The sequence below is a fragment of the Rhinoraja longicauda genome, chromosome 22 (assembly GCF_053455715.1).
Source record: "Rhinoraja longicauda isolate Sanriku21f chromosome 22, sRhiLon1.1, whole genome shotgun sequence".
Classification (NCBI taxonomy): domain Eukaryota; kingdom Metazoa; phylum Chordata; class Chondrichthyes; order Rajiformes; family Arhynchobatidae; genus Rhinoraja; species Rhinoraja longicauda.
The window spans coordinates 18,159,668-18,176,220 of NC_135974.1; the positions used below are offsets into that span (position 1 = coordinate 18,159,668).

General features: G+C 46.8%; 1 protein-coding gene across 1 annotated transcript in view; it reads right to left on the minus strand.

Annotated features, from left to right (window-relative positions):
- col9a3 (collagen, type IX, alpha 3) overlaps nt 1–16,553 on the minus strand; it is a 76,695-nt gene that overhangs the window by 39,114 nt on the left and 21,028 nt on the right. Inside the window, exons 10-17 of the mRNA XM_078418893.1 lie at nt 15,915–15,959; nt 14,167–14,223; nt 10,751–10,804; nt 9,716–9,769; nt 6,198–6,251; nt 4,972–5,025; nt 3,893–3,946; nt 626–679 (exon numbers count right to left, since the gene is read on the minus strand). Coding sequence (XP_078275019.1) covers nt 626–679; nt 3,893–3,946; nt 4,972–5,025; nt 6,198–6,251; nt 9,716–9,769; nt 10,751–10,804; nt 14,167–14,223; nt 15,915–15,959 — 426 coding nt within the window. The remainder of the gene's footprint in view (nt 1–625; nt 680–3,892; nt 3,947–4,971; nt 5,026–6,197; nt 6,252–9,715; nt 9,770–10,750; nt 10,805–14,166; nt 14,224–15,914; nt 15,960–16,553) is intronic.

The following is a 16,553-nucleotide window of genomic DNA, read 5'->3' on the forward strand; positions in this document are numbered from 1 at the left end:
TCGACGAGGAAAAAGATCATCTTATCTCTTTAAGAGATCAGCCTGTATGTTTAAAAACTGACCCCAGGGTCTAAATTCTCTGACAAGATGAAACATAATCAAAGATCTTTCCTACTCTGGTCATTCCTTCTTCACCCCACTCCCATCTGATGGAAGACACAGAAGCTTGAAAGACTCAGGAACATCTTCTCCTCTGCTATCAGGCTTCTGAATGGTCCCTGCATAAGCTAGTGTACTGTCCGAGTCACTGCTATACCGTTGCGGACTCTGGAACTGGTGCACTACAATGCTGAGAACTATATTCCGCACTCTGTATCTTCCCCTTCGCTCTACCTATTGTACTTGAGTTTGGTTTGATTGTATTTATGTATAGCATTATCTATACTATCTATTTGATTGGATAGAATGCTAAACAAAACTTTACAGAATACATTGGTACAGTTAACCTGACTTGTTTATATTTATGTATAGCATTATCTGATCTGATTGGATAGCATGCAAAACAAAGCTTTAATACACAATAGTAAACCTAAACCTAGAATTCATCTCACGTTCCATGCCTGCTCTACAATGACTGTACAAAAGGAAGAGATTCAATCAGAGCAAATGCTCTGGACACACTTACCAGTTCCCCCTTCTGACCAGCTAGACCAAGCAGCCCCCGAGGACCAATCTTCCCCTGTAACAAGAGGAGAGAGTAGTTAACAAAGCCAGAGGTACCATCAGAGAGAGACCTATCAAACCAAGAGAAATTGGAACAATAGGAGAAATAGATTAGAGAAGCAAACTAGAACAGCATTGGAGACCCTCGGACTATCTTAGATTGGACTTTACTGGCTTTAACTTGCACTAAACATTATTCACATTATTCCTTCTATCATGTATCAGTACACTCTGGGTGGCTCGATTGTAATCATGTAGTGTCGTTCCGCACGCAACAAAAATCTTTCACTGTAACTCGGCACAGGTGACAATAAACTAAACTCAACTCAAACTCAAAATGACTTTTGGTCATACCTTCTTCTCCTCTCTTCCGAATGGCAGAAGGTACAGAAGAGCATATTTTTAAAGAACGAATCGATAGGTTCTTGACTAATAAGGGTGTGATAGGTTTCGGAGAGGAGGCAGGAGAATGGGGTCGAGAGTGAAAAATTGATCAGCCATGATTGAATGACGGAGCAGTCTCGATGGGCCAAATGGTCTAATTCTGCTCATCTATATACTAAAACTCTTGTTTGTTTGTTTGTTTGTTCCTGAACTACAGCCAAAACGGTACACGATAGCACGACAATTTTAGGCCCACCTTACTCACCATCATCCCTTTGGTGCTAACGGAAGAGGTTTCATTGAAATCGGTGTTATATTTTTTGTTATTCACATTTTAAAGTTTAAATCTATCTCCTAGGGAGGGGGGGGGAGGGAGGGAGGGAGGAGGGAGGGAGGGGTGAGGGGGAAAGGGAGGGGAGGAAGGAGAGGGGGCTGGGGGGAGGGGGGGAGAGGGGAGAGGGGGGGAGGGGGAGAGGGCGGGAGGGGGAGAGGGCGGGAGGGGGGGAGGGCGGGAGGGGGGGAGGAGGAGGAGGGGGGAGAGGGGGAGGAGAGGGAAGGGGGAGTGGGGGAGGAGAGGGAAGGGGGAGTGGGGGAGGAGAGGGTGCTGCACCAATGCAGGAGAGGTTTGGGCCCAACGGGTCCACTTGGTCTAGTATGTCTTAGGATCGTATGAACCACCTGAATGATAGGTAAATCCCACCCCCAGAAACACATGACTGAAAGGTAAACTCTGCCCCAGAGCACCTGACTGCCAGGTAAGCCCCACCCTAAGACTATCTGGCTGACAGGTAAGCCACTGACACAAACATAGAAATCTGTACAAAACTATTAAAAAAAAGAAACATTTTAATAAGAATGAAAACGAGCACATTCTAACACATTTAACCATTACATCCATCTAAGTTAACTCGAATCCGGAGCTATAGATGTCCCTGAAGTCGACTCTCCCCATTCCTCTCCATCGATTGGATGCACGCGTTTCCGTAGTTACTGCTGGGGATCCACAGGATGTTGGCCATTGGCCTTGGCTTCCATAAGGAGTCCAATTTTGGGGCTCTTGGGAAAGCCGGGAGCTCTGTGCTGGCGTTAGTGACCCTCACGTGTTTTGAATGTTTAAAGTTTAGTTTAGAGATACAGCGTGGAAACAGGCCCTTCAGACCATCGGATCCACCACCATCTGCCTCCACCACCACTCCTGGCAGCATGTTCCAGACACCCACCACCCTCTGTGTAAAAAAACTTGCCCCGCACATCTCCTTTAAATTTTGTCCCTCTCATCTTAGTACAGAAGGCAGAAATGGAGTACTGATTGTGGATGATCAGCCATGATCACAGTGAATGGCAGCGCTGACTCGAAGGGCCGAATGGCCTCTTCCTGCACCTACTGTCTGTTGTCTATTTGACATTTCCACTCTGGGAGAAAAGGGTTTTCTACCCTATCTATGCCTCTCATAATTGTCCAGTCATAATCTTTTTCCAGTTATGAGTCAATGCTCCAGGAATGTTCTGGAATCTCCTGGAATGTAAGTGGATGTGGCGGGACTAAATTCGATGAGACTTCATTGGAAAACTGTCATCTTTATTTGTACAAATGTTGGGAAGGCAGAGAAGGCAAGAAGTGTCCAATCAGGTATTGAAGTTTGTACTCACTTTCCAATTGGTTATGGAAAGATAGGGTGAGAGTGTCAGTGGCTAATCACAGGAGACTTGGGGCGGGTTAATAAGTCACGTGTTGTGACCTGTTGAAGTACATACAACCAGAACCCGTGACCTGTATGGAGATCTGCCAAGGTGTTGGTTTGGTGAATATTGCTGGAGTCTTTAGTGGTCCAAGCCTCTCATGACGGCAGAGTAGCATGGTGGTAGAGTTGCTGCCGCACAGTGCCAGAGACCTGGGTTCTACAGGTGCTCTGTGTGTGCAATTTGTACGTTCTCCCTGTGACCTGCGTGGGTTTTCCTCGGGTGCTCCGGTTTCCTCCCACATTCCCAAGACGTGCAGGTTTATAAGCTAATTGGGTTTGGTAAAAATTGTAAAATTGTCCCTAGTGTGTAGGATAGTGGTGGTATACGGGGGGATCGACAATGGTCTTCATGGACACGATATGGCCAAAGGGCCTGTTTCCCCATCGTATCTCTAAAGTCTTAGGTCTAAAAGGATCTCTGCATCTTCCACACTCTACAGAACCTCCCCATCATTCACTGCATCTCTCTGCCTCTTGCTCATTCTATTCATTCCACACTACCCTGCCAAGAGTCCACGATCGGAAGAAAGGTTGACCAGAATCCCACTCTGGAGAAGGAGGCCATTTGGTCCATTGTGCCTGTGCTGGATCTTTGTAAAGAGTTATCCAATGAATCTTGAATTCTCCAATATTAGATAACCTCTAACAACTCTCCCCCTTCCCCACCACACCCCCTTTTCTTTACCTCCCCCTCCCCTGTGCCCCACCTATTTCTCCCTTCACCCTCGCTGTCCATTCCTTCCTCTGGCTTCATTTTTCAATCCTTTTATCTCGCATCTTTTTTTTCATCTTTGACCTTGGTCCAACAATCAACCCCCAACCCCCCTTCACTTGTCTGTTTTACCTATTACCTACCAGGCTTTGTCCTGTCTCTCCTTCAGAGCCTTTAGAGAGACCCAGAGAATACCCAGCACTTTGTGTCTCTATTAGTAATCACGCAACTGCAGTTTCTTGTGTCTACAAAGTGACAATAATAAACCAGAAGCTAATGACGAGCTCTAATGGTTTTTATCCTACATGTTCTGCATCATTCAACGAGTTTTGAGAAATTGAGGTAGGTTCATGGCAGAAATATCCATTGAAAATATCAGAAAGTGACTTACCGAGCCGCCTTTAGTTCCTTGGATTCCCACATGTCCTTTGCGACCTGCATCTCCCTGGAATCAACACAAAACAATCATTGATTAGCAGCCAGGCCAATCCACTAAGTGGCCTCACTCACCATGCGGAAGTCACAGGCTACTAGTAACTCAATCAGCCTCAACACAAGTGCGATCAGGCAGAAGGGAATGTCGGGCCGCTGCCACACCCTGGCAGGTCTGACTTGTCCGCCATGGAACCGGTAACCCGGCTGAAGAGGGACACCGCCGAGCCCGGCCCCTGCTCGTCCCCGAGGAACAGAGAGCCAGAGAGGAGGGTGGAGAGAATCAGCAACAGTGGATGCAAGAACAAGGGGCTGGTAAGATGAAACTGGGGTCTTCCCTTCCGCACCAACAAGGATAGCTGCGAGAGCCCATGGACTCAGTGGGCTGTTTCTATATGCTTGCATGTGGACTCAGTGGGCTGTTTCTATATGCTTGCATATGGACTCAGTGGGCTGTTTCTATATGCTTGCATGTGGACTCAGTGGGCTGTTTCTATATGCTTGCATGTGGACTTAGTGGGCTGTTTCTATATGCTTGCATATGGACTCAGTGGGCTGTTTCTATATGCTTGCATATGGACTCAGTGGGTTGTTTCTAAATGCTTGCATGTGGACTCAGTGGGCTGTTTCTATTTCTATATATTTCTATTTCTATAAATTTCAATACACTGTATTTCATCTGGGATTGTGCTTATGTGTAGTAATAATTTACTGAACTATATGGAACAAAAAAGAATTTCACTGCTACCTCGGTACATGTGATAATAAAGAACCATTGAACACAAGCCTGTCCCAGATTGTGGTACCTCCACTGCCCACTCCACCTCGCAACCCTCAACAGAGTAAAGATTGCAATATTTGCCACCACATCATCCTTCTCCAAGGCTGTGTATTGGCCACTTTGATTTTGTTTTTAAAAACTCAAAGACGAAACTGTTTGAAGCAATATCCTAACCCCCTTCAACTCTAAACGCCAATGAAAGGAAGGTTGGAGGATTCAGAAGGTATTGAGGGTATTCCCGGTGTTTCTATACTTACAACTTTCCCAGGAGCCCCTCGAGGGCCAGAAGTTCCTGGAAATCCCATCAGACCCTGTGGGCAAACAGGAGAATCGGAACAGAGAATCAGGCACCAACTCGCATTGACCGGCCACCAAAGGTCCCAGCGGCAGCCCCCTGTCCCTGCGGCAGCCCCCTGTCCCTGCGGCAGCCCCCTGTCCCTGCGGCAGCCCCCTGTCCCTGCGGCAGCCCCATGTCCCTGCGGCAGCCCCATGTCCCTGCGGCAGCCCCCCGTCCCTGCGGCAGCCCCCCGTCCCTGCGGCAGCCCCCCGTCCCTGCGGCCACCACCAGCATCATCAAGGAGCAGCCGCACTCCCTCCTCTCCCCTCTCCCATCAGGCAAGAGGTACAGAAGTGTGAAAGCGCACACCTCCAGATTCAGGGACAGTTTCTTCCCAGCTGTTATCAGGCAACTGAACCATCCTATCACCAACTACAGGTGCTCCCCAGCTTATGATGTTTCGACTTGCGATAGCTCGACTTTGCGATGGTGCAAACGGCAGCAACCCGTAGCGAGCCGCCGCTCGCGTCCGGACACGCGATTGTGCGTTTTCAATGCATTTCGACTTACAATACTTTCAGTTTCCGATGGGTTTCTCGGAACGGAACCACATCGGAAGCTGAGGAGCACCTGTAGTGAACTAGAGTCCTAAGCTACTATCTACCTCATTGGAGGCCCTCGGACTACCATTCATCGGACTTTACTGGACTTTATCTTGCACTAAACGTTATTCCCTTAATCCTCTATCTGTACATTGTGGACAATTGTAATCATGTATGGTCTTTCCGCTTACTGAATAACACGCTTTTCACTGTACCTCAGTATATGTGACAATAATAAACTGAACGTAAAAAACCTTAGAAACTTAATGCATACAAATTTGTGCCATAATTGTGGTGATTCTTGGGTACTGCCTCAGTGTAATCTACTATTCGTACACCCTTACACCTAAGTATGCATGGTCCTATGTACAGTAAGATTTTTATTGAACTGTATGCAAAAAAAGAATTTCACAATACCTGGGTACATGTGACAATAAAGTACCATTGAACCCAGCGCCAAACATACCCTCCCCTCTCCTCTCCTCCCCACAGCTAGCATCTTCTGCCTTCCCGAGGCTTTGGTCCCCTTCTTTTGTGTAAGGTGCTATTTAAACGCAGGTTGTTGTAGAGCGCAGAATCAAACCCACCGCGAGCATTGACTCACCCTGCTGCCAGAGGGGCCGAGCTTACCCAGCAGACCTCTCGGTCCTCGAGGGCCCTGTGGAGGGAACAGAACAGTGACACTATGACAATCCAGCCAGCAACCCCCTCCCTCTCTTCCACAGCCAGACCTGCTCCCACATACACAGCTTGCATAGCGATGCAATGAACAGCAGATGCTGGTTTACAAAAAAAACTCAGCAGTTCAGGCAGTATCATCTCTGGAGAACATGGATAAATGCCATTTTGGGTCAGGACCTTTCTTCAGACAGATGAAGGGTCCCAATCCAAAACATCACCTATCCATGTTCTCCAGAGATACTGCCTAAGCTGCTGAGTTACTCCAGCACTTTGTGTCTTTTTGGTTTTTAAAGTGTTTGTTTCTTGTGACTTTGACACATAATTGATGAAATTATTGAAGTTGTGGGGTCATTTTCCAGTTGCACAAGACATAGGTGAGGCCACATGTAGAGTTTTGGTTACCCTGTTATAGGAAAGATTTTGTTAAGCTGGAAATGGTGCAGAAAAGATTTACAAGGATGTCGTCTGTTTCTATGCTGTATTTCTAAACTCAACTAAATAAACACTTTTCCATGAAAGACGAAGACACGTTTATGAGGATGTTGCCAAGGCTTGAGTACCTGAGCTATTGGGAGAGTATAAGCAGGCAAGGACTTATGTCTTGGAGGCAGGAGAATGAGGGGTGATCTTATCGAGGTATACAAAATCATGAGAGGAATAGAGAGAGTAAATGCACAGTCTTTCACCCACAGTAGGGGAATCGAAAACCGGAGGACGTACGTTTAAGATAAGGGGGGGGAGGATTTAATACAAACCTGACAAGCAACTTTTTTTACACAACGGGTGGTGGGTGTATGGAATAAGTTGCCAGAGGAGGTCGTTGAGGCAGTCACAAGGTTCAAGAGATATTTGGACAGGTACATGGATAGGATAGGTTTAGAGCAGCGTTTCTCAACCGGGTTCCCCGGAACACTGGGGTTCCGCTAGAGGGCGCTAGGGGATCTGCAGGAAATCCCCCCGCCCTGGAAGTCTTCCCGAAAATGTGGCACCTAGGCTGGGCAAGGCAACCTATGTCGACCTCATCGGGACTTCCATGGACGATCGGTGAGTTGAATTTGCAACCTGCGGCCGGGGCTCTGGAACTCCAGCCCAGCTGGAGCCGCACATGTATTCCCATAGCCGACTTCCTTGGCCAGCTGTGCAGGCCGGTATCTCGGCCCCCCCAGCAACCTAGGTGGAGCCTAGGTGGACTGTTCCAGCACTGTTGTACCCCTATTGGAGGCCGTGACCTCCTTTGGTCAGGTAAAATGGATAAACCATTTTCTGATTTTCTGGAACCAAGAGTGCCAGAAAATCAGTGGTGGAACTGTAATGAGTAAATATTAAATTTAAGTGCAAGATTATATAACTATATTAATTAATTAAGATGTGGTTAAAATATAAAACACAGCAGAAAAGCCAATTGCCACCTTTTTGGGCTGATTATCAATTTACTTGCAAATTTACTTCAACAAGTACTTCTATATGTACTTCAATAAGCAAGATGACATTATACTTTAAACTACTGCAACTAGTGGTCATATGTGGGTTTGTTTTCCCCAGGACTAGAACCAATGTAGAGCAGAAATGCACATCCTTGCCAATCATATGTAAATGCATTTTTGAGTCATTTTTGTGTTTAATTTCATATTCGTAATTTTATTATACACGTATGGCATATTCTTGGAAAATTCTTGGGTATTATAATAAAGTTTTCAACTTGTTATGTCATTTAAAAGTATAATAATCATAGGGAATATATTTAGCGACGTCTATACGGCGCCAGTGTGAAACGACCTTTAGTGGTCAGTGGACAGGAGCTGTACGTGACGGTTTTTTATGTCGGGGTTCCCTGAGACATGAAAATTATTTCAAGGGTTCCGCAAGGGTAAAAAGGTTGAGAAACTGGTTTAGAGTGATATGAACCAAATGCAGGCTGGTGGGACTAGTGTAGATGGATATGTTGGTCGGCGTGGGCAAGTTGGGCCGAAGGGCCTGTTTCCGTGTTGTATAACTCTATGACTACGTGACGATGAACTGTCACTGAGGTGGGCTCTGGCTCCCAGACAATATCCAGGAATGATCAGGAGTCCGGCCGGGGAACCTCCGTTACTTTATCCTGTAATAAATTGTTTCACCTCACGGCCGGCAGCTCTTGTGCCTTCGGTTCCTGTATCTGAGGCCTCGTTTGTCAGACATCTCTCCCATCACATGTGTAATCCCACCAGAGGAAGGGTCAGTGACTGAAGTGGGGGGATGGCAGAGTAAACTCTCAGGGAGTGTAATGCCAGGGTGATAGTTAGCAGGTAGGCACCGGTTTAGATAATGCACCACGGCTAATGTGATCAGTCAATCACAGGAGTGTTGCCAGGAATACAAGGTTTGAGTTACAGGGAGAGTTAGGGGCGGCACAGTGGTACAGCAGTAGAGTTGCTGCTTCGCAGCGCCAGAGACCCAGTTTTGATCCTGACCTCGAGTGCTGTCTGTATGGAGTTTGTACGTTCTCCCTGTGACTGAGTGAGTTTTCTCCGGGTGCTCTGGTTTCCTCTCACATCTCAAAGATGTACAGGTTTGCAGGTTAATTGGCTTCGGTCAATTGTAAATTTTCCCTAGTGTTTAGCATAATGCTAGTGTATGGGGTGATCGCTGGTCAGTGTGGACTCGGAGGGCCGAATGGCCTGTTTCCATGCTGTATCTCTAAAGTCTAAAGACTGGACAAGATGGGACTGTTTTCCCTCAAGTGAAGGAGGCTGAGGGATGACTTTATAGAGCTTTATAAAATCACAAGGGGCATGGTTACAGTAGATGGTCACAGCCTTTATCCCAGGTTGGGAGGATCTAAAACTAGATGGCATAGGTTTACGATGAGAGGAGAAACATTTTTCCACTCAGAGGGTGATGGATATATGGATTGAGATGCCAGAGGCGGTAGCTGAGGCAGGTACTGTAACAACATTTAAAATACATTTGGACAGATACAATGTTAAAAAATATTTAGAGGAATATGGGCCAAATGTGAGCAAATGGGACTAGTATAGATGGGGTATCTTGGTCGGCATGAGTGAGCTGGGTTGAAGGGCCTGGTTTCATGCTGTATGACTCTATGAAACATACAGGTGGGGAAGGTGGATCACAACATTGTTCCTGGTTTCATTGTAGTTCTGGATCTTTGATCTCCATCGAGTTGTAAAAGGTTAATACCTTTCCCCCCAGCCCTATATCAACCCCCTCACCCTCCCCCACCCCCCCCCCCCCCCAGCCAATGCAGCCACAACAGTACCCCTCCACCACCCCCCTCCCCACCCATTGAAAGCTCTAAACAACCCTCATTCCCCCCCCCCCCCAGCCGCTACAGTACCCCTACACCACTCCCCTCCGCACCCGTTGAAAACTCTACACCCCCAACCCCCCCCCCCCCCCCCCCCCCCCCCACTCCCCACAGCCAGTGCAAGCCGCTCTTACCTGTAATCCGACTGTGCCGGGCAACCCGGGCACACCGGGATGTCCAGGATCTCCCTGTAAACGCAAACCATCAATGTTTAGAACTCGGGCGAAAAGCAAGGTGGCCCAAATAATTAATCCGCCCTCAATCTCATCTTCAGAACTAACTTTTCCCAGAATTAAAGAGAGATGGCACAGTAGTGCCTCCACCTCACAGCACTGGAGGCCAAGGTTCGATCCCGACCTCCGGAGCTGTCTATGTGGAGTTTGGCCTTGGCCGAAACCTTGGCCGAAACCTTGTCCATGGACCTGACTTCATTGGTGGAGATCTCTGAAGATCTGTCCTGGGCCCAGCACATTCACGCAATCACAAAGAAAGCTCGTCATGCCTCTACTTCGTCAGAAGTTTTAGGAGACTCAGCAAATCGCCGAATAGCCTATCAAACTTCCACAGGTGTATAGTAGAGAGCATTAATTTAAATGCCTAGGAACAAAGGAGGTGTCTGAGAGTGGTGGGCACTGCCCGGTCCATCACAGGTAGACCTGCCCACCATCAAAGGGATCTACAGGATCCTGCCTAGTAGATCCTACTGCCTCAAAAAGGTAACCAACATCATCAAAGACCCACACCACCCTGGCCACGCTCTCATCTCGCTGCCACTATCGGGAAGAAGGTGCAGGAGCCTGAAAACCATGACCTCCAGGTTCAAGAACAGCTGCTTTCCAACAACCATCAGGCTCATGAACCACCCTGCACTACCTTAACCACAGCCCTAACTACTGTGGATTTGGACTAAGGTTGCAATACGTACTTCAGTTTGCAATGCTATGGTCTGGTTACTGAGTATAAATTATAATTTATCATATATTTATTTGTCGTAAGGTTTTGCATTTAATGTATCTGCAAAGCTGCAGCAAGTAGGTATATTGTTGTGCTGATCCCATTGCAGATGGCAGATAAAGACCCTTGACTCTTGAAATAAGAGACGATTGGCTATTTGCCCTGGCCTTCTCAGTGTCCCCGCACCCGCCGGTATAAAAGCGCCAGGAATTTACCTTTGCTCCTGTTTTCCCAGGCTCACCACGATCCCCCTTATGGCCTGTGTGACCCTGGATGGAAAAATGGAAGCAATCAATGGCACTGGTGATCCACCAACGTCGACAAAAGACTCAAATCATGAACAACCGCCAGGCACTGAAAGGCAGCACGGTGGCACAGCGGTAGAGTTGCTGCCTTACTGTGACAGGTTTGATTCTGACTAGGGGTGCTGTCTGTACAGAGTTTGTACGTTCTCCCTGTGATCGTGTGAGTTTGTAGGTTAAATGGCTTTTGTAAAATTGTAAATTGTCCCTAGTGTGTAGGATAATGTTAGAGTAAGGGGGTCGCTGGTCGGCACAGACTCGGTGGGCCGAAGGGCCTGTTTCTGCGCTGTATCTCTAAAGTCTAAAGAGATACCATGGAGTGGATCAGGGATGGGTGAAGGTTGTATGTATCAGAGAGGCTACGGATTGATTAGGGACCGACAACAATCCCACCGGGTGAGGCAGCAGTGAACAACCTCCTCCAGTTCTTTCTGACGACACCTATCACCACCCTAGCTGATTTCCTGGAACAAAGGGGACTCGTGCAAAGTCCAACCCTTCCATTCCTGAGCCAACTATTCATCGGTCAAATTTCAGCTCCATTTCTCTTTTGCTGCAAGAGCTGCTGCCTCACAGTGCCAAAGACCCTGATTCGATCCTGACCTCGGGTGATGTCTGTGTGAACTTTGCACGTTCTCGCTGTGACTGCGTGGGTTACTCCGGGTACTCTGGTTTCCTCCCATATCCCAAAGACATGCGGGTTTGTAGGTTAGTTGGCCTCTGCAAATTGTCCATAGTGTGTAGGATGCGAAACAGGGACAACTTAGAACTAGTGTGAACAAGTAATAGATGGTTGGAGTGGACTAGGTGGGCCATAGGGCCTGTTTCCATGTTGTATCTCTAAAACTAAAAAAACGAATAAACTAAATCTCTTCCTGCTTTCTATAAAAGCTCCTCCTAGAATCATTGGATGGATTCTGGGCTGTGGTAACGGGAAATCCACTACTCCCTCTTGCCAACTCTTTCAGGAAGTCTGGTCAATTTGTTGAGAACAAATCAAGACAACACACGCACACAGACCAACAGTGTAAACATGCACACATGTGCAGACACACACACACACATACGACTACACATAGGCACACGCAGTGATGTATAGAAACTATACTTATATCCTTATATAAGAAAATATCCTTATATATAAGGATAGCGGAGTGAGGGGGTATGGGGAGAAGGCAGGAACGGGGTACTGATTGAGAGTGATCAGCCATGATCGCATTGAATGGCGGTGCTGGCTCGAAGGGCTGAATGGCCTACTCCTGCACCTATTGTCTATTGTCTATTGTCTATTGTCTATGAAGCACAAGAGACTAGAATCTACAACAAGCAATCTGCTGGAGAAACTCAGCGGGTCAGGCAGCATCTGTGGAGGAAATGGGCAGTCAACGTTTACGGTCGAGACCCTTCATAGAGTAGATGGGGAGAGAATGCTTTCACTCCTGGAAGAGCTCGGACTAGAGGGTACAGCTGCAGAATAAAGGGATGTATCGATAGAAAGGAGATGAGGAGGAATTTCTTTCGTCAGAGGGTGGTGAATCTGTGGAATTCATTGACTCAGTCAGTGGTGGAGGCCAAGTAATTTATTTTTAAGGAGATTAACAGATTCTTGATTTGTAATAGTGTCAGGGGCTATGGGGAGGAGGCAGGAGAATGGGGTTGAGAGGGAAAGATAGATCAGCCATGATTGAATGGCGGTAGAGATTCGATGGGCCAAATGGCCTAATTCTGATCCTATGACATGAATTTATGGACGGAAAGGGTTGAGGAGAGATAGACACTATAAAAAGGTGAGTGGGAGGGTGGGGCAAGAGCTGCCGAGTGATAGGTGGATGGATGCAGGAGAAGAATGAGGGGGGACCTTATTGAAACATACAGAATAGAAAAAAGGCTTGGATAGAGTGGACATGGAGAGGATGTTTCCACTTGTGGGAGAGTCTAGGATTAGAGATCATAGCCTCAGAATTAAAGGACGTTCTTTTAGGAAGGAGATGAGGAGAAATTTCTTTAGTCAGAGGGTGGCGAATTAGTGGAATTCTTTGCTACAGAAGGCTGTAGAGGCCGTCAGTGGATATTTTTAAGGCATAGATAGATTCTTCATTAGTACAGGTGTCAGAGGTTATGGGGCGAAGTCAGGAAAATGGGGTTAGGAGGGAGTGATAGATCAGCCATGATTGAATGGCGGAGTAGACTTGATGGGCCAAATGACCTAATTTTACTATTCCTTATGATTGGCTGATGCGGTTGGGGGGGGGGGGGGGGGGGGTTGGGAAGGCAGAAGTAGCAGCAGAGGCTGGAGGTGATGAGTGGATCAACGAAGGGCTGCAAGTGACGGGATCGTGGGAAAGGGAGGTTAAAGCATGGAACCAAGTAAGGGCGGTGGAGTGGGCAAATGGGAATTGTGGGGGGAACAGGAGCCAGTAAATGGGAATGGTGGGGGGAACAGGGACCAGTGGGAGGGCCACATGCATGATGGACAGATGGAGTGTGTGGGAGAGGGGAAAGAAACTGCGTGGTAGGGGGCAAGGGGAGAGGGTGGAAAACAGGGTGAGTGAGAGAAACAGAGAGAGGAGAGAGAGAGAGAGAGACAAACAAATTAAACCTGGGTGGACCAGAAGGTAAGAGAAAGGGTCCGAAGAGGGCAGGTTACCTAAAATTGGAGAATTCAATGTTCATCCCACTCAGGGAATATGACGGGATGTTCCTTTAGGTGTAGATGCACACAGTAACATGTACCCACACTCACATAGCAACCGTTATCTATCTATCTATCTATCTAATCTATCTATCCATCTATCATCTGAACATGTACATGCACATATACATGCGCACATATATACATGCACACACACAGAGCAACCTTTACATGCACACATAGAGTAATCTTGACACATATACCTACACAAAATGTTGGACAGATATTAAACAATGCAAGTGCGTGCGCCCACACACACACACACACACAGTGAGACACATGTGCTTCCGTGTACACATGCACCAACTAGACTCTCTAATTGCTTTAAGAACCATCATACATTCAGCTTCTTTTGTTTAGCCAGGTAGATATGCAGGAAATAGAGGGATGTGGATCATATGCAAGCAGAGTAGAGTTGGTCTTGGCATAATGCTTGGCACAGACATTGGGATCTGAAGGGCCTGTTCCTGTGCTATGCTGTTCTTTGTTCAATGTTCTCTCAGGGCGACACAGTAATTATCCAGTCAGCGTGAACTTTCGAAGGTAGATGTGACAACAGGGGAAGCCGAGACGTCAGCCTTGGACAGGGAACTCAGGCTGACAGGTGTACACCAGTACATGGAACGCATTCCCACACCTTGAATCCCGGCATTCCAGACGGTCCGGGCAGACCAGCGGGACACATCGTTGGGCACTGCGGAGAGGGACAGAGAGGTCAGAGTCAACCACTGCCAGACATTCATCATTATCAATTGTCAATTAAATTCAGAAATAACTATCAATTAACATCAGCCATCCTCTGATCTCAAATAATAATCAGCTGTCAAGCAATATTAGAAATTAATCAATATCAACAATTAATCAACTATTGTCAATTAGAATTGTTCGGCAATCAATATCCATTGTCAATCAATAAAAGACATCAGGGTAAGTTCTCAATTAATATTCACGGTCAATAAAAATCCATTGTCAATCTTTATCCATTGTCAGTTATCAGTGTATGTTTCCAATCAATATCCATTTATGCGGTTTCTATTGTCAATCAATGATCAATGATCATTGTCAATTAATATCCATTACCAATCTTTTGGGAAACAGTGATGGGAAAATGGGGAGAATATAATGGGGCAGGTTGGGATTAGTATAATAATGGATGCTTGATGGTTAGCACAAAGTCAATGATTTGGACTAGGTTTGGAATGGAAAGATCCTTGGGGTGAAACCAGGGACAAGATCAAAGCAAGCACTATTGGCTTCAAAGTAAAGGCAGGTGATGGTATGTTAGCCTTGATTGAGTACCGGATTAAAGATGTATTGTAATTATCCAGGACCTTGATGAGCCCGCACTTGGACCATTGTGTGTAGTTTTGGTCGCCTTACGTAAAAAAAAGCATAGAAAGAGTGAAGGCCCACTGATTACATATGGACTTTCATCTATGAGGAGAGATTGAGTAGATTGGATCTGCACTCTCTAGAATTTAGGAGCTAATTAAAATTTGAAGAAAATCCTACAGAACTCAATGGGCTGGATACAGGGAGGCTCTCTCCCTGGTTGGGACCAGGGGACATGGTCTTATCATAGAGGGTTAGCTGTTGAGGACAGAGGTCCATTCACAAGGCAATTCCCTATCCCAGAGATGGTGGAGGCTGTCATCACATTCATTCAAAACAGACATTATCTGGACTCAAGGGCTTGAGCTATAGGGAGAGGTTGATAAGGCTCGGACTTTATTCCTTGGAGTGTAGGAGGATGAGGGGTGATCTTAGAGAGGTGTACAAAATCATGAGAGGAACAAATTGGGTAAATGCACAGTCTTTTGCCCAGATTTGGGGAATTGAGAACCAAAAGACATAGGTTTAAGGTGAGGGAGGAATTATTTACTAGGAACCTAATGGATATATATTTTTAAACAAAGGTAGAAGGTGTATGGAATGAGCTGCCGGAGGAGGTAGTTGAGGCAAGTACTATCGCAATGTTTAAAACATATTTAGACAGGAACATGGATAGGACAGGTTTAGGAGGATATCGGCCTAACGCAGGCAGGTGAGACTAATGTAGATGGGACGTGTTGGTCGGCGTGGGTAAGGTGGGCCGAAGGGCCTGTTTCCATGCTGCATGACTCTATGAGTATTTAAGAGCTAGAGATATGGGGATAATGGCAGGAAAATGGTGCCGAGGAAAGTCAGCCACGATCTTGAGGAATGATGGATCAGGCTCAAGGGATCGAGTAGCTCTCTCCTGCTCTTATATCTTATGTTCTTATGTCCCCCTTGCATTGCTGGTTGCAAGGGTTGTGACCCCAGTTCTGTACAGAGTGTCGTACGCAACCTACAGAAAGCACTCAGACCAGCTCATGCAGACAACAAACGTCTTGGGAAACTTACAGAAAAGTCCCCGCTTCCTTCTCCTGTGTAGAGTCCGGGCTCACCCTGCAAGGAAACAGAATGAGTGAGTGTCTGAGGACAAGTTCTTGTTTAGGTACACCAAGTAAGATTCGTTTCTCAACCATTTCTCATCATCCTTCAGTAGATGAGAATTCACCCCTGAGCTCCAACTCTCCACAGCTTAGCCCAGTGCTTGGAGCTTCTGTGTGAACCGTAACACCAGCCAGCACTAGAGAGGCATTTGAGCCAACCTCAACTGGCCCATGATCTCCACAGGTGCCTGATCTTCCCTCCACTCGTTGTTTATTTATTTCTTAAGTTGTTGATTTTAACGTGCTTCTAAAGCCACATGTAGTAAGAATTCCATTGTTCTGCTCTCGGTGCATTTTGCAATTAAACACACGCGACTCTTAACTCATCCCGAGTCAACCTCTTCCTGGCTTTTGCCACATCCAGACTCAACAACTCCTGGCCGGCCGCTTTATTTCTCCAAACCACAGCTCCCAGTTTCCCAGGTCACACACATCACACGGGTGATGGCTGGCGGGCGACGGGTGACAGGAGTTTGATGTTGGGTGGTGGGTGGGTTACAGGTGGGTGGAGGATAGTGCACAGTATGTGGTGGGTACCACATGTTCT